At 37.7% G+C, this 18,775-nt stretch overlaps 1 protein-coding gene across 1 annotated transcript in view; it reads left to right on the plus strand.

Moving 5' to 3' along the window:
• The first annotated feature begins 238 nt into the window (after positions 1-238).
• The window catches only part of EMCN (endomucin), a 105,040-nt gene continuing 86,503 nt past the window's right edge, over positions 239-18,775 (plus strand). The window contains exon 1 of the mRNA XM_081085630.1: positions 239-529. Within this exon, the coding sequence (XP_080941756.1) occupies positions 463-529 (67 nt within the window). The 5' untranslated portion in view covers positions 239-462. The remainder of the gene's footprint in view (positions 530-18,775) is intronic.

Here is an 18,775-nt window from a genome sequence, read left to right on the forward strand (position 1 = left end):
TCTCGGGCAGTTAAAGCCTCTTTATCCAAACTGAGTCACTCTTTAATGAGGTCCCTTTATAACCACTCCAAAACGCACTTTCAAAACAAAAGTTAGAAAGCTGTAGGATCCATTCTCAAGAAAGATCTGTTTCTGTTCAAAACCCGCCCTGACCTTTTTGTTGAAGAAGAACAAAATAATGTAGTAACAAAAACACAAGTGGCTGCCAAAGGAAGAGAGAAAAAAAAAAAAAGTTCCTGTAAGGGACTGAAACAATAAATCTCCTCTCTGCTGAACTCCCCAAGGGAGTGCGTGTGTTTCCTCCCGTTCTTTATCACAGCCCCCGAAATAAGGAGGAATGGGCAGTGGCTGTTCACAGTCTGCACACCTTTTCCATTTGCTAATCAGGCCCTGCCAGGCTGGGAGGGAGTTGTCCCTGGCTGACACTGGAGCGAGGAGCCGCGGCGACAATCCACAGGCACCATGAAACTGCTTCAAGTGACCGTCCTTTGCCTTCTGTCCAGCATTGGTAGCAGTGAAGACAAAATAGGTACCATTTTCTCTTATTTCTCTAATGGTGTGTATCAGATGTCCCTCAGAGGGACTGTTAGCCTCAGTTTCCCATCAAGGAGCTTCCCCTGAATCTGAGAGGCGGCGATTCATTTTCCTGAGTGAAATGTGTGGGTGTTGACTGTGAGTGCATAGAGAAGGCTCTAGTCTACAGGGAGAATGTTTGTTTCCACTGAAGGGAAATGTTTGCTCCTGCAGGGGCCTTGAAGTGCCGTTGATGGTATCATAAAGGTACTGGGAATATAGAATGACCTTTTTAAAGACTAAAAATCTGGGGATTAAATGCTGGTTTAAAATGGTCTCTTTTCAGACATGGGTCTAGAAATCACAAGCTTGTCATGTGTGTGTGAAAGGCTATAACTGGAAATATCGCATTGCAGATGCTGGCCTATATTTGCCCCTACTATAGTAGGCTTTAATAAATTGAGAGGTTGAGTAAAGCTGTCTAGGACAATGAACTATAATATCTTGAGAATATGTGGTGGGTAAAGAGATTTGTTTGATTAAAGTTTATAGATATTTGCTCCAGAAATATTCACATACCTACACACAACATTCTGCATAACATTTCAGAGGATTATTCATGAAAACCTTACCCATTGACTGTAGGTTTTGAAACTCAGATAAAGGTTATCTATGTACCTACATGAGCCCTAAGTATATTAATGACCAGTTGCAAACAAATTATTACATTTTACTTGTAACCCTTTCAGAGGGATTCACAGTAAGCAGTTACATTAATCAATATTTATTAGGCTCCTACCATGTTCTCAGGGGGCAAGGAATGAAAAATGAGCAAGACCTCGTCCTTGCCCACAGCTGTGAATGTGCTATTGGGATAAGTAAGCATGTAAGTCTAATACAAGACAGACTTAATGCCTGACAAAACCACAGTACAGACTATCGTAGAAGAACACAGGTGGGAGAGATGGATTCCGATGGGTCCTGGGGTGGGGGGGGGGGGAGGGGGACACACCTCCTTTCTGATTTAATTTCACTAGTGCTCTTTTAAAAAGTTTGCTTCCTATAAAACTTGAATATCCAGTGATAATGTAGGAAAAAAGTAAGCACACTCCTTCCTGAAAAACTTGTATCATTAATTTCTCAAGTGTATTTGTATATCACATATGATGGCTTACCATGCATCTTGAAGTTTTCAGGGTTAAGTTTCCGTGACTGTCAAGGCCCTAAAATTGACTTGGAAGACTTGCTAAGAATCCGATTTCTTAAAATAAAGAGTATGTATGAGGTGTCCCAGAAATCAATGCACTCACACTCCCTTAGAAGTAGCCCTTCAGTATGCACGGGGAGCGGGGGTGTGGGGGGGTGGGGGGGTGATTAATAAGAATCCTGATGCATGGAAAGCACTGCTCACAAACAGGTGTCAGGTCAGTATACTTTCTGAAAGGCTGGGTTGGGCTGCTGAGCATTTCAGGTCTGCGAGCATCCGTGAGGACACTGCTTTCCTGGCATCATTAAACTCTGAATGAAAGCAAAGGGGAATAGGATCAATAGAAGCAGCCTGCAAAATCCAGGCATTAGGAAGATGGAAAGGTGAAGGACAACCCAGAGATGACCTAGTAGATTTTTCTACCTGGTCATTTTTTTGGGAGAATACCAACCTCCATTAGCTCACCGGTAATGAGCCTACTCTCTCTGTTAATGGTGTCTTCTTTCTAATGAACTATTTACCCAAGTCCGGTAATTTCCCTTTGGAGCCCAGACAACAGTTACATAATGACCATCTTCTTCAACCTCTGTCAACAAGCCTATCTGTTAACTTCAAGCGAGTGTTTGTAAAAACCACTCCATGCATCTTAGAAAAGAAAGCTCTAGCTTTGGAGCATAAATCGACCACCTGAGCGGTGACTAGGAGTTGGAGAGGCTTTCCCATCCACGTGTATGATTTTTTTTGCACCTGGTTCTGCCTGTTTTATGTTTTCCTTCCCAGATATGGGGCAGGAAATGAAGCATTTCCTAAGCTGATTTAGTACGTTTTTCCCCCTAACCCTTGCAACCGGAAACACATTGATTTCAAAGCTCTCTATGTTCCCCAAACTCAGAATGCTTAACGTATTTCATCCGCAGAGTTGATTATTGGAGGTGGGGAGGAAAGTATTTCGTGTCTTAAATTCATAAGTTGCCAGGAAGATCCATGCTTTTCTGCATAGTAATTTATTTCTTTAAATAATGATCTTTTAGAGAAATTGACTGCTTTCTTTTTCTTTCTGATGTTTTTATCAGCCTGAGATTTAAATAAATACAATATAGTCTTTTGTGCTCCTTGTGAAAATCAAAGGGATCTTTCTACTTGGCAGTGAATTACTTTTTATTACTTGGTTGGTGGTATAATATTATACTATCTCCAATTTGGAAAGCTGTTTTGTGAGATATGTATGGGAGGTTCCTGAAAAGGAACTGTCATTCTTTCCTGAGGTTTTCAAATTATATTTCAAACTGAACAGACTCCTACCGTGGCTTTAAACCCCTTTGGCTTTTAAGTCTTGATCAATGAGCTTTTGACTATTGGGTCTGAGAGAAGTTAAATGAAGAGGGATTCCAAGAAAAGGGAGGCCCTGAAAGCAATTGCCTCTTCAAGTGCCATTTGCTTTTTGAACTTTTCACTAATTTAGGAAAGATTAATATGTTTTAGGCATTTGCAGGCAGGAACAAACATCACTGTATTGATATCTGAGGAAGAATTTAATTGCTTGGAGAAATTCATTTGTTAGTGATTTAACATTCAATTTCATGAAAAAGAGATAGATCATACACACTGAAAGACATACTATGCTAAATGCTGAAGGTTTATAGAGATCAATCAGTCCTTGCCTTAGAAGTGGGGGTTGAGGGGAAGGAGGACCCAAATAATTATTAGTGTGATTATACTGTAGGCCTTGAGTGGTAAATCAAGAGTGATATGGAGAATTCACAACTAGCTTAGTTTTGGGTATAGGGACATCAGAAATGTCTTCATATAAAAATGGAAATTATCATGAACTATGAATCTTGAAAATGAGGAGGTTCCAGATGAATGTAGCTTCCTGAATAGGAATATTAAACATCAGTAGAGTCTAGACTAGCAATGTAAGGCAATCACAGGTTGGACATAGATAAATGTTGGGAAATGAGCTTAGAAATACAGCCTCAGCATATGTTGAATACCAGGATGAGAAATATTGACTCATATAGTTTATTAGTTCAGAGCCTCTAAATGAGTTTGAGTATGGGAATTACATGATTGGGCTATAAATTGGAAAGATTAACCTGTGAGCAGGATAGAGGTTGAATATTGTAGTCAGGAAAGGTAAAAGTTCAAGAAAATAGTTCAAATGTTATTGCAAGTCTAAGAGTCTATCAATAAAATGAAAAGACAGGCCTGGGGAAAAGTTATAAGGAAGTAGAAACTCTGTGATTTGACATGTTATTGACTGGCAATGAGGGAGAAAGTGACTGAGATGTACAGAGAGGGTTATTTTAATAATACAAGTAGGGAAATGACTTGGGTGTAGACATAGGGAAAGATAGATAGTTTAGCGAGAAAAAATGATGTATTTGTTTGGGACATAGTGAGTTTGAAATCCTAATACGATTTTCAAATAGAGAAATCCAGTGAAATTGAAATTGTCTAGTAGGTAGTTGGAATGTCTCTGGAGCTAGAGGTGATAGTGAGGGAATGAATTTCCTTTACTCTAGATCCCAAGAATTTTTAGTCATGCCCATTGTAAGATGAATAATATAGAGAAACAATTTATGTCTCTTCTGGATGCTCATATTTCTTAGTCTTATGGCACTTGTTTTCCAAATCTGAAACAGTTATTTGTGTGTATCTCTTATCTCCTTTACCAGACAACAAGTGCTTTGAAAGTAAGGTACATATTTAATATTGTTTGTTTGTTTAGTAACAGTTCTAAACACATAAGGATATAATTTGCTAAATGAATGCATAAATGAATGATATAGTTTTCCTCTTATTTTTTTATTTTTCATGTCTTCCTATCACAGTGACTTACCAGATTACTGCCTAGTCCTAGTCCATGGGGAAAGGTTATGGATAGGTATGAATAACAGAATATAAGATAGATACAAGTGGATTATTTTGATTCTTAGCTATGAAAGTAAGCATCAAATATAGGGAAAGGAGCTTCTTATAAAAGGTAAATCAATTCCCAAACTTCAGCAAAAGAGATGATAGGGATAAATGGACAACCCAGTGCCAGATAATAGTAATTTAAAAAATCTGGAAGAAGGAACTGCTATGACTATAATCATTTTGAGGAAGAATATCTAAATAGAATTGACTCTACTTATTTTTCCTTTGGGGGCACCAAATACTTTATATAACATTTTCTTATAGTAAGAATTATTCTAAACCAACTTCTCAAAGATACAGAATGGATTTCTATAAAAACGAAGTTCACAAAAAAGAGAAGTTGGAAGAAAGTTAAGTAAATACTATACATTATTAATTCCTGTATTACCTTAAGTAACATATGAGTTGCTTTAGTGATCATTTTACTGATAACTTCTGTTTAGCTTAATTACTCTCAACAGAGCTTACCTAAAATGGGGGATCTATTACAAGAAGAGTGAACTGATATGGCAATAAACCCAATGGGAAAAGTATTCAGTCCTTGATCCTTTTGTTAAGCATTCTTTCTTCACTACTTATGTTTTAATAGTCTCTACCTAAAGGTTGGCATGATCATCCTAGAATTCTCTGGCAATTTTATTCTGCTGATTGTAATTATTCAGATATTGAGAAAAAACAATGAGCAGTTGAGGGTCTCAGAAAAGTTTACAGGGTCATTACCCATTCTTTTATTGATGAAGTCACATTTCAAGCCTAGGATAAATATTTTAACGTGTAAAGAATTATCTAATCCAAATAATTTAGATTCTTTTTCTCAGTTATCACTTTCCAACTTCCTCTTCATCTTTGGGAACAAATTGAGATGAACATTGCTAAGCAGTGATTGTCAAAGCAGGAATTTACTCTAAGGGACATTCAATTCCTGTGTAGTAAGTGTCTCTCTTCCTGTTACTGAATTCCTGTGAGTCATTATAGCACTGTCAGGATAGAATCATAGTGCCTGTCCAGTGTTAGAAAAAGCTCTTTTAGTTAGCAAACAAGATCCTTTTGTACTGTTGCTTTCAATATCAACATCAGCATGGGAATCATTAGCGGCATTAACTATATCTGGAAAGGCCACTATATGGTACCTAAGCTTCAGGCAAGCATAAGAAAAATAATTTTCTAAAGTTGAATAGAAATTTTGTCTTGTAGAATAATATATTCATAGAATAATCATAACTAGCTTCTAAGTAGAAGCAACCACAATATTCAATATTAGACACCTATTGTGTTTTTCCCTATATTTTCTCTGGCCGTGTTTACTAGTGGTCCAGCCATTGCTATGGCAACCCAGGATTTATTATTTTTCCTAATGGGAACATTTTGGTTTGGATGATAATGTATGTGTAGGTATAGATTTGTTTCAGTTTCTCTGACATTTTAATTAATATGCACTGGCTTTCCTCCTCTTTGCTTAAAAAAAAAAGCTCTAATCAATCTTTTGTTGCATAAGTTAAATAATATTCTAAGCAGGTTCTATTTTAAGGCAATCATTAATCTGTAAGAGTCAATAATAAATTATATTGTGAGGTTAGTAGTCAAAAATGTCAATGTCATTGGTTTCATTCTTGGTATCCTGCTCATCTGAAATGTGAACTGCTTTTTAATCTTTTTAATCAGGCATATTCTGGCCTAAACTTAAATTAGTTGTATCAAAGTTTATCCAAATAAGTATCATCACAACAGCTACTAACAGCTACCATTTATTGTGCCTGGCATTTGACACACATTACTTCCATCAAAACACTTCAGGTTCAGCTTTATTATTCTTATTTACTGATTAGGAAACATAGGTTTGGAGATAATATAAAGTTTTACTAGGATAGTATGCCTTACAATGAAACCAAAGGACATTGTTCTTCAAAATCTTCCTCTACAATACTGTACCCTTCCAATGTAATAAAGCTACAATAGTTGAATTTTTCTGATAGAAAGTAATAGGTATAGAGATTTACCCTTTGAGTAATTCAGAAGCCATTTCTACCTCTCATAGCCTCTTTGGCACATCTAAACCAACAACTAATGTTTTTGGTGGGGACAGCTCCACATCCCCACCTGTTGCTTGGTGGAGTGAGCTTCTTGAGATATCCTGAGAAAAGGCATTTTTTTCTGAGGCTTGCCTGGGAGGATGAGTTAGTGTAGAAAGCTTTATTTCTGTGGAGTTAAACCCCTGAGTTTCCAAGGTCCCATTTCCCTTTGCCCCACCATAGAAAAGTGTAGCTGTGGCTTCAGCAGAGCTAGAATCAAAGCCAGTGTCCAGAAATTTTGCTTCATATTTGAACAGTGCCTAGTCCAGCATCAGGCTGACTTAGTTTGTGTTCCCAGTTGCAGTCCATCAATCTATTGCATGTGGGGTCCGCAAGGCCACATAGCTATGAAGGAAACATGGGTGAATGCAAGAGAGCCAGGAGTGAACCCAGAGCCAAGAGAAACAATTCCTTTATTTGAGGGATTATGTCTCCCCAAACATTCATGAACTTGCAGTGGCCCTACCCATTCTGGCCAATGATCTCTGTTCCCAGGTTTGACTGACAGGTACCTTCCCTAGTCACTCCAACTTTACTGTACATCTACTAGTACCTATTGTTATGCCCAGATTTCAAGATCCCCAATACACCACCAGGGAGCCAGCTGAGTCCGATGCAAAAGCAGAGAGTCTTTATTCAAACTAGTTTCCGCACTCCCCCCCCCCCCCCCCCCCCCGCCCGCCGCCGTCAGCCACACTTGCTGACGCAGCTGCACGAGGCCAAGAGAGCGCTTACTAGGGGTTTACTAGGGGGGTTGAAGTAAGGGGAGGAGAGAGGACTGTGGGCCCTGCCGATTGGCCGGGCGCAAGTCAGTGTGATCTGGAGTAAGATGGAGGGCATAGGCCTTGCCCTTTCACCTATCTCCCCTTTGTTGAACCCCTTCCCCCAATAATCTGCAGGGAATGGGTTGGAGGTTCTCTGGGGAGTGTGAAATTACAGCTTCTTGGTGAAGCTTCCCATATGGCAATGCCTATAATATCTGGCTTTGCGTTGGTTCCTTACCTATTATTAATTACTAACTTATTACAACAGTATCACTAAGATAACAGATATATGAATGAATTTCTACTTAGTTATAACAATTTTCTTAATATTCTGAATTCAATTCATTCTTAAGGGATTGGTTGAAAGGCATTGTAGACTTTTGCCTACCTACTCATTTGGGGTTCTAATATTAACGTCAGTGCAGTTAATATGGCACTTGGAGGAGAAGGAAAAAAAAGTGGAAATAACTATTAGTGAATTAATCACTTAGTGTCACATTTGTAATTTTTCTGGAGCCAAACTGTCTAGTTTCAAATCCCAACTTTGTCACTCATTATTTGTGGATTCCTGGAAAAGTTATATAAATTTTCCTCAGCTGTAAAATGGAGCGAGTACAGTCCCTACCTCATAGGAATATTGAGAAGATCACTTGAGGTAATGTACATGAAATGCCTAGGATAGTGTTAGGCATGTGGTAACTTAGTAAATTTTCCTGAGATTTAGAATTAGTCCTAGAGTTTATTATATCCCATTCCTTAGATTAATTTATTTCCAAGTTTATTCCAATACAGAAACAGCAAACATTTAAATAATTATAATGTGAATTATCACAAAGTGAAAATCCAGCACATGAAAATTGTTCTCAATAAAATTGATACAGGATACTAGGAAGATGATTGGCAAGTTACATTCTTAATCACAATATATACAGGCACAATTTGATATATACAGACTGGTGTAGTCTCTAGAATACCTTTCAGGTTAGTAAATTCCTCACTCACTGTATAAACTAATCATTCAAATTAATAAGCAAAATTGTGTTTGTGTTTAATGAGAACTCTTTTTGTCCTGAGAATCAATAGTCTCAAATATTATTACCTATTTTAAAATATTAAGCATTGCTTAACCTGATAGTTGAAATAGGTTAGTAAAAAAACCTGTCTTAATCTGACCAACTTTGAATCTAGCTTATTAGTATGCTGAACTAGGTCAAGACAGCAAATATTTCTTAGCCCCATTTTTTTCTCTACAAATGAGAAAAAATATGTGTTGAAACAGTGTTGGTGTTACATGAAAACAAGAAAACCTATTTTAGATGTTGGGTAAGTTACAAATTATTAAAATACCAGTTGTTAATATGCAAGCTAGAACATTTAATTCACAGAATCAATGGATAACTTAGAAGGCATTTTATAAATGTGAGAATTTTTCTTTATTGGCTGGGCCTTTAACTGACAATCCACCATTTCTCTTTTATGGTAATACCTTTACATCTTTTTTATGGTTGGTACACATTCAAATCTCCAACACATTCAATTGTGTTGAAATAATGCTTGAGTTATAAAAATCACACACACAAAACAAGGAAAAACATTTGTATAACACACTGAATTTGTTTTAACCGAAGTGGCTAAAGAAATGATTTTTTTTTGTATGAAAAAAAAATTGTGAAATTGTCCTCCTAGGGCATTCAGCAAGTGTAAGGGCACAAACATCCAAAGTCTTGGACACTCTCTCTAGGGTACAGAGGCCACTCTTGAATTCGCCAGCACAAGGACATTGTGACAACTCATTTAACCTAAGAGAAATATCCCAATTATCTGTCTCCCTGAAAATCCAGTTTTAAATAATAAGATTCACCTTTTTAAATTCAAGAATTAACTAATTTAAAGATTTATTATTAGTAATTACATTATTAGGATTAGGATGATTCAATTATATGAGTCAATAAGCTTTTTATTATTGTTTATTTTATTTTTCATTTCTGACAGCCTCATTTGTTGGGTAAAAGTTTTATATCAATTAAGTTTAAAACTCTATAGGTTTGCAAAGTAGAAGAAAGAAAAATTACAATGCTCCCAACCATTTAAAAGCCTGTTATTATGGTCTATTTCACTCTAGCTGAATATAAATCTCTTGGGAGCAAGGAAATGTCTAAATCAGCGGTTCTCAACCTGTGGGTCGTGACCCCTTTGGGGGTCGAACGACCCTTTCATAGGGGTCGCCTAAGACCATCGGAAAACACATATATAATTACATACTGTTTTTGTGATTAATCACTATGCGTTAATTATGTTCAATTTGTAACAATGAAATTGGGGGTCACCACAACATGAGGAACTATATTAAAGGGTCGTGGCATTAGGAAGGTTGAGAACCACTGGTCTAATTGCTACCCCCATCCCCCACTTCCAGAGAATATCTTTGGAAACTTAGATGATTCTTGCTAACCAGCTCTTGCTTTAATTTGGAGAACTCTGTCTCTTCAAAAGTCAGCAGAGTGGAAAATACCCAAGGCAGTTTGGATTTGTTTTTAGTAACTTGAGGACAATATTTATGTTTATCCTTGGCCTGTGTCGTATAGAAGTTGTGAGTGTCATTTTGGGATACTATCTTGGTGGGCTGGACATACTTGACTTGCTTTGTGAAGTTGATTTGCCATCATATTGTTGTATAAATAATAGAAAATCCTGTCTTTGGTTTATAGTGACTATCCATATCACACAAGAATGGCATGATTATCTGAATGCAGTGGTGAATCATTCCTGAGGCTTTCTCTCTCTCTCTCTCTCTCTCTCTCTCTCTCTCTCTCTCTCTCTTTCTCTCTCTCACAAAATTGATATCTTGTAATTCTGTATATCATTCATCAGGTAATCCAGAACCATTTAGATCAGACTAATTCTCACTCCCAGTAGAATAGAATATAAACTTATGGAAATTCACTCATAAAGACATGTTGATTATAGATTTCACTTCTCTACTTCTGAAGTCTTGGTTCAGCATTTTGAGAAATAAACTATTCTAATCATGCCCAGAAGCAATTCAGTTATTCCCACCTATTTAAAATTTCATTGATGAATAAATGATCAAAATGCCCTCTGGACAGGTGACATGGTAGTAACAGCTTTTTTACTTTGTCAAATAAAGACACAAAATCCCTACAATATGTATAGTATTTACTAATGCATTACATTATAAAGGCTACTTTAGCATTCTCTCTCTCTCTCTCATTCTCTCTCTCTCTCTCTCTCTCTCTCTCTCTCTCTCTCTCTCTCCATAACAAAGTCTTTAAATTTCATTCTCACTGAGCTCTGACTGGTGTCATAAGTCAGCACTGTGCAGTGGTGGAGAGTGCACTGTCCTCTGACCCAAGAGCTCGTGGTTTAACTACCATAGGCCACAAGCTTCCTGTGTGACTGAGCTAAGCAATTGTTTTAATGGCTCAAAGCTTTAATTCCTCCATCTACAAAGTGAATATGGCTTAACTAAAGATATTAAAATTTTCTTCCAGTTCTTACTGTATGATCCTATCATAACCAACAATTTCTGTACATTTTAACTCAAGATAATCTTGCTTCAGTTACATCCTTTTATTCCTAGATATATTCACAGGAGCAAGGTTTCAATTGTATTCCCTAATGTTTGCTTTCTTTGGGGAATTTTCAGATATGACTATTGGAAAGTATCTGTTTGTATGAGAAAGGCCTATTTTCTGCCTCAAAGATACATTTTTTTATAGTACACATCAACAAATAACATTTTTCCATGTGGTATTATTTGTATATAAATTGGAGAGATTTAGTGATGAGAGGAATAGAAAAAAAGACAGAGAGATACAGAGAGAGAAATTCATTGACATCCAGAAAAAGATTGAAAGTAAGAAGGAGATTAAAAGAAATTGAGGTTGTGATAGGACTAAGAGAAAGAGAGAGCCTCTCTGACAGGGTTGCATAGGAAGATCAAGAATGAGAAAGGGAGGGAGAACCATACAAAAGAGAGATGAGGGGAGCACTCAGTGCTCTAATGACTTGGGAGTATTCCCCATAGACCCTCTAACTACTTTTACATGCTCAGTACCCAGTAGAGTTCTTTCTTATTAAATCTCTTGCCAGCCCTTCAATTGTCCTTCCATTTCATTTGCAGAATGTTGTACATTTTCAAAGCACTTTCAATGATCTGTTATCTCACTGAATCCTTGCCATTGCCCAGAGGATTGGGCAGACCGGTGTTTGTGCTCATTATCAGAGAAAGAAAGCGCCCTAAGATCACAACTTTGTGACACAAACCAGTAGCTCTTAATCTGTTTTACTCATAAGAATCACCTAAGAATTCTGTTACATTTTCCCAGAGCTCAACCCCAGAGATCCCCAGATCTCCAGTAAAACCAAACTGAAATAAAACAAAAAAACCTATGTTACCAGCAATTCTTACAGATAATTTTTACACGTTGGTACATTAACACACTCTGAGAGATCCTGGACTGGACTCAAGTTTACTGACTAGTCACCTGAGTGAGTCCTTTTGACTGGCCATACACACAAGATAGCCAGCGGTGTTTACCTTTCAAGGGAAGTGTTGGAGTCTAGTGCTTTCAGAGAAAATTTTCATATGAATTCAGTGTAATCTGTTGTTTTTTTCTTTTTGCTTGTACTAGAATAGGATAATAGGAAACTAGATTTCGCCAAGACAAATATTAGTTGAAGGAATCAAACCTCCCTAGGCACACAAGCTTAAGTTTCAGCTTTTTGGACCATCTATTCGTGAGGATATACCCTTTGCTCCCTACTCATTATAAGATTTCATTGATTGCTTTCAATTCTACTATTACTCTCCCTCCTGTTTAACACTGAAAGAACCTGGGCCTCTGCCCTATAGAGTTTTCAAGAAAATTAGCAACCTTGAATAATTGAGTATTTGATTAGGGAGTATTTCCATCAAAGATTCAAGTGGGGTCAGGATGTTTTTGACACTCCAAACAATTTATTCTGGTTCTCAGAGAACCAACTGCTAAGGGTCAAGGGAGTTTGAGAGGATAGGGAGGATTGAATAACTAGCATTAATACATAATTTGTGAACATAAAAGAAAATGAAAAAGCTGCGATATTATAAATTTGAACTAGATATGCAGTAAAACTTCTACTATTGAAAATGGCAAACTTCTATTTTGTGTTTCTTTTTGTTCATCAGTTTATTTTGTTTATTAGATTCCACATATGAGTAAGATAATGTGATGCTTGTCTTGATATTGGCTTATTTCGCTTAGCAAAATACTCTTTAGGTCATGTCATGCTGTCTCAAAGGGTAACAGATCCTTCTTTTTTTACTGCTGCAAAGATCCAGAGACATAGAAGTATGGAACAGACTGTCCAATCTCAGAGGGAAGGCAGGGGTGGGTGGGAAGACATCAACCAAAGGACTTGTATGCATGGATGCAAAATCCATGGACACAGACAATAGGGTTGCGAAGGCCTGAGGTGGGGTATGGGGTGGGTTAGAAGGGATCAGTGGGGGGGGGGAAAAGGAGGCATATATAATACTTTCAACAACAAAGATTTTAAAGTAAATAAATAAAAAGCTTCTGCACAGCAAAGGAATGAGCATCAAAATGAAAAGGGAACCTGCTGAATAGGAGAACATAATTGCCAATGATACATCTGGTAAAGGGTTTATTTCCAAAATATATAAAGTACTCATATAACTCAACAGCAAAAAACAAACAATCCAATTAAATAATGGGCAGAGGACCTAAATAGACACTTCTATTAAGAGAACATACAGATGTCCAAGAGACACATGAAAATATGCTCAACATCACTAATCATCAGAGAGATACAAATTAAAACAACAATGAGGTATCACCTCACACCTGCCAGAATGGCTACCATCAACAAATCAACAAAGGACAATGCTGGCGAGGATGAAGAGAAAAAAAGAATCCTAGTGCACTACTGGTGAGAATATGGACTAGTACAACCACTATGGAAAACAGTGTGGAGTTTCCTCAAAAAATTAAAAATGAAACTGCCATTTGACCCAGTGATCCCACTTCTAGGAATATAACCTATGAAGCCTGAAACACCAATCAGAAAGAATATGTGCACCTCTATGTTCATAGCAGTGCAATTTACAGTAACTAAATCTGGAAACAGCCCAAAGGCTCATCAATAGATGAGTGGATAAAAAAGCATTGTGTAATTGTACAATTACACAATGGAATACTATGCAGCTATAAAAAAAGAATCTCTTACCCTTTGAGACAGCACAGAGGGCCCTGGAGAAGTATTATGCTAAGCAAAATAAGCCAGTCAGAGAAAGACAAATATCACATGATCTTACTCATATGTGGAATCTAATGAACTAAATTAACCAACAAACAAAATAGATCCAGAGACATGGAAGCATGCAACAGTCTGCTGAATCTCAGAGGGAAGGGGAGGAGGAAGAGATTAACCAAAGAATTTATATGCATATATGCATAACCTATGGACACAGATAAGGCCTGGGAAGGGGGTTGGATGGGGAGGAGGTGGTCAATAGGGCGGGAAAAGAAGGCATCTATAATACTTTCAACAATAAAGATATATTTATGGAAAGAATAAAGAAATGCATAAAGTCAAGAATATCTTAGTAATTCTTGAAGGAGAAATGAAGAAAGGAGAACTTGCTCTACCAGTTATCAAGACCCATATCAAAGATGTAGCAATAAAAATTGTCAACTTGATGCACGTTAAACACATTAGGCAGTAGTAGCATTTCTGTCATGTAGATCAGTGGGTAGAATATAGATCTTTGATGTTAAACAAGGATGGCACAACAGAGCAGTGAGAAAGCATTGGCCTTTTTAAATAAATGCTACTTGCACAATCAGATAGCCATTGGGGAAAAATTATATTGGATTCCTACATGACACTTCCAATAGCCAATTCCAGGTGAATCCTTTCCTAAGATGTAAACTTTAAAACATTAAGAACAAAATATAGGAAAGTATTCTTATTACTTTGTTGTAAAAAAATACACAAAATCACTAACTATAAAAGAAAAGACATATATTCTATTTTTGAATTACTCTATTAAAAGACACAATAGTAAAAGTGAAAATAAAACCACAAAATGGGAGAAAATATTGGACATGGATATAATAGACAAAAAAAAACAACAACAAAAAATACCTCATCTAGAAATATATTAAAAAAAACTACAAATCAGTAAGGAAAATAAAAACAACCCAATCCAAACAAAGGCAGACTTAAATAGGTACTTCACTTTTACATAAGACATATATGTATGTCTATAGCAATCCTATCTAAGAAAAGAGTAATATGCAAATTAACTGTCACTCTACAACAAAGATGGCAGCGCCCATAGAGGCTGGGCAGGAAGCTGGCGGCATCACCCTGGCAACCTGAGCCCAGCAGGCAAGCGGGGCCGCAGGCAGTACCCAGCAGGTCCTGCTGGGCAGTGGCAGAGGTGACCACAAGCAGGCAATCAGGCCTCAGGCAGCACCCAGCAGGGCCTGCTGGGAGGTCGCCAAGGAGACCAGGGAGCAGGCAATCGGGGCCTGCAGGCAGCACCTAGCAGGGCCTGCTGGGCAGTGGAGGTGGCAACCCACAAGCAGGCAAGCAGAGCCGCAGGCAGCACCCAGCAGGGCCTGCTTGCCCATCCCGGTGGTGTGGAGCAGGCAGGCCCCGCAGAGAGCAGAGAACCACGGGGAGTGGGCCCAAGCTGTCAGTAGCACATCCTCTGAGGGCTCCCAAATTGGAGAGGGTGTAGGTCGGTCTGAGGGACCACCCCACCCCCACCCCCTCCCCTCGTGCACGAATTTTGTGCATCGGGCCTCTAGTATTTTTATAATACACAAAAATTAGCAACAGCTCAAATGTCTAGATTGCAAATTAGTAAGAAAATTATGGTTTATTCATTTAATTAACTGTGTACAGTGATAGTGAAATGACTAGAGCTTTAATCAACAAAATAAAAAATCTTAAAATATAGTAATTAACAAAACACAAAAACTACCTACAATATATTTCCATTTGCATTAAGTTAAAAGGAGTCAAATCTAAGTTTGATTATATTGAGATGTGCACACAGATAGAAAATTTATAAAGCAGCAATTTTCAACCCTTTTCATCTCATAGTACACATAAACTATTAAAATTCTGAGGCACACAAAAAATTACATTTTTTGCTGATCTGGAAAAAAAGTAGGTATAATTTTGATTCATTCACACCAGATGGCTATTGTATTAGCTGTTGGGTTTTGTTTGTTTTATTTGACAATCTAAGGGAAAAGAGGTCAGTGCCTGTGACTAACTTGTCAGGTATTGCATGTTTTAAAAACTCTTGCAGCACACTAGTTGAAAATCACTACTATAAAGACATGCTAGAAACCATTACCATAAATCAGATCAGCTATGGGTAACCTCTAGTAGTAGCAGAGGGATTTAACTCACAGAACATTCCCAAGGAGCTTCTGAATGGCTGGTAATATTCTATTTCTTAAACTGAGTCATAATTACACCAAATTCTGGCTATTATTTAGGCATTATATGTATATTTATATCTTTATGCTTTTCTATTCATATTACCTTTTATTGTTGTAACAAAAGCTGGGGAGAGTGAATAAAATGCAGATACAAGCATAAGAAACTTAAAAATTGAAACTGAGATCTATTAAAAGGGAAATAAACTGTCTTACTGAGTGAAAATGATCAGATAAAATTTGTCAAGGTTTTAAGAATGACTAGTACACAACAGAGGCAGAATGTATTAATCAGAAAACCTTAAGAAACACCAATAAAAGCAAGCTATGGAGAGAAAAGTCAGCAGCCTTCTGAAGTATTTTGTGACACGAAAATCTCTTTTTAGCAAACAAATCTCTATTGTCATTCATCATAAACTATTGTGAATTCTCCATCCCCTATGAAAAAGGAAGACCTACTGGACACTTTTAAGCTTTAATTGAGCTGTTATCAATTTCCTCTCAATCTCATTCTGCTGTTCTCTTAGGTGGCATTCACTCTTATTCAGGGTAAGAAGCCTTTCATGGAAGACCTGCTTCTATTCAAGTTTGTCCCTTGTATTGTGGTAGCTCTCTCTAAGATGTTACTACCTGGAATTTTAGCAGCCACAGGCCTTCGTCATCTTCAATTTGATAGGCACTAGTTGATGTGTGAGTCTGCCCAGGACACTAACGGCTGACCCTGAGGTCTCATGGCTAGCAATGCGCCTCAAAAGCCCTGGTCTCCACCCGGTCCTCTTCGTGAGGCAGGAGCCTACCTTCTGAAGTGCAGACTGGAGCTTGCTTGGTATGCTTGTTGGTGTTTAAGACAGGTTGTCATGAGTGGAACGATGTTTAATACTTTGAGGACTTGAATTCCATTTCAACTTTCTCCAATCTCCAAGTAATTCAGGATAAGAGAAGTACTTAAAAAAATGTTCACCATGATAAAACATTTATTAAAAGCGCGTATGTGCTTTCTTTACCATAGAATCATTTCAATATGGTAGCATGCCTGACTTTATGATTTAATATCAAGGATGCCATATTTGTGTCTTAACTGAGAGTTTACAGAGTACTTTCTATATGTTATCTCTACAAAACCCTGAAAGGTGGGCAAACTGGTATATGTTAACTATTTTAAATTTATGCATAGAGTTTTATATACTTAAGGGAGTTTAATTAACAAAGCATACAAATTGGATTACATGTTTAAAGGGCCTCTGTTACTGTTAAATTTGCTATATTAATAAATACAATAATAATATTTGTAAACTAAACTTAAGAAATATATTTTATTATGTAAATTAGAAAACACACACAACCTTACATTTAACAACTTGAAGAATGTACTTGCAAAACATGTATTAAATATTAGCATCATAAATATAATATATATAACTGAATTAGATTGATAAGGGAAATAAAAATTTATGTCATCACCTAACACAGTATGTAATGCTTAGTATATACTAATCATTCAGTTATGGTCTGTGTTAATTGGAGGAAATGGACTCACTAAGTGTTCAATTGTGTGGTTTAAGAATTGTGTATATAGGGGTAGTCATTGCAGATGGAACTGATAAATAAGGCTTCCTGCAGATGGCACAACTTCATTTGAGTGTTAAAGAAAAATTATCTGTGTTCTCTAGGAGTTTTATTAAATAAAAAAGATGGAGGGAAAACATAAACGATGTTACAGAGTAGAAAATAAACATGCCATATTTAAGGGGTAGCAGAGAAACCAGCATAGATTCAGGTTATAAAGAAAACTTGGATTTTCTTCTAAAATACAGACATTCACTTTCAATCTAATCATCTCTGTGCTTCAGACTAATCCAACAAATTGTTAACTTGGGAGAGCCAGTTTGCAAGATGGGCCCCAATGATCCTTGCCTTTTGATACTCAAGCCCTAGAGTGGACCATTCTCAGTTAGGGCTGAATTATGTGACTCACAGAATACAGTGGAAGGGATAGTGTGTGATGGCCAAGGCCAGGTAGTAAAAGACATTATGGCTCCTACCTCAGTCTCTCAGGTGGCTTTCCCTGGGAAGCCAGCCATCCTGTTGTGAGAGCAATCAGACAGCCTTGTGGAGCCAGCCAGTGGGGAAAACAGGCCTCCCACCGCAGCCAGCATGGTTGCCAGCACTGTGAGTGAGCCACCTGGTAAATGGCTCTTCCAGACCCACCAAGCCTGGAGCTGATTGCAGCCCAAGCTGTAATTGCTAGAGATTGCTATCTCATGAGAGACCCTCAACCTGGACTTGGTGAAAGGTAGCCTAAAGGCATTGCTCCATAAAATACTGTGAAAGATAATAAATGATTAGTGTCTTAAGACACATGTTTAGGTACAATTTGTTATGCAGAAATAAATGGCTGATACTGTAGTAGAGCTCAGGAAGTATGTCTCAGCGCTGTGGCTGTTGCAATGGTGTGAGCACACTCCACCATGACATGCTTCCTCGGCACACCAGGAGGTAGCAATGCCCGCCTGAACTAAATCCTAGAGCCACATGCATAGTACCCCAGTCTTTCAGCCATTGGTCGCCTATAGCAATGTGTCTCCCTCTGATTGGTCGCCTATAGCAACGTGTCTCCCTCTGATTGGTCCCCTCATGCTACATATACCCCTGTAGTTCCTCAATTAAACGGATCTGCGTCAATGAACCTGGTCCCCGGAGTCGTGCATGCAGACGCCCTAGCGCGTTGGGGCTCCGTCGTCCTCACCCCCGAGGGATCTCCTGCTTCAATACAAGTGCAATAAATGAAAACCTGTAATACATTTAAATTTTGACACA

The sequence above is a fragment of the Myotis nattereri genome (genome assembly GCF_964212035.1).
Source record: "Myotis nattereri genome assembly, chromosome: 1".
NCBI lineage: Eukaryota > Metazoa > Chordata > Mammalia > Chiroptera > Vespertilionidae > Myotis > Myotis nattereri.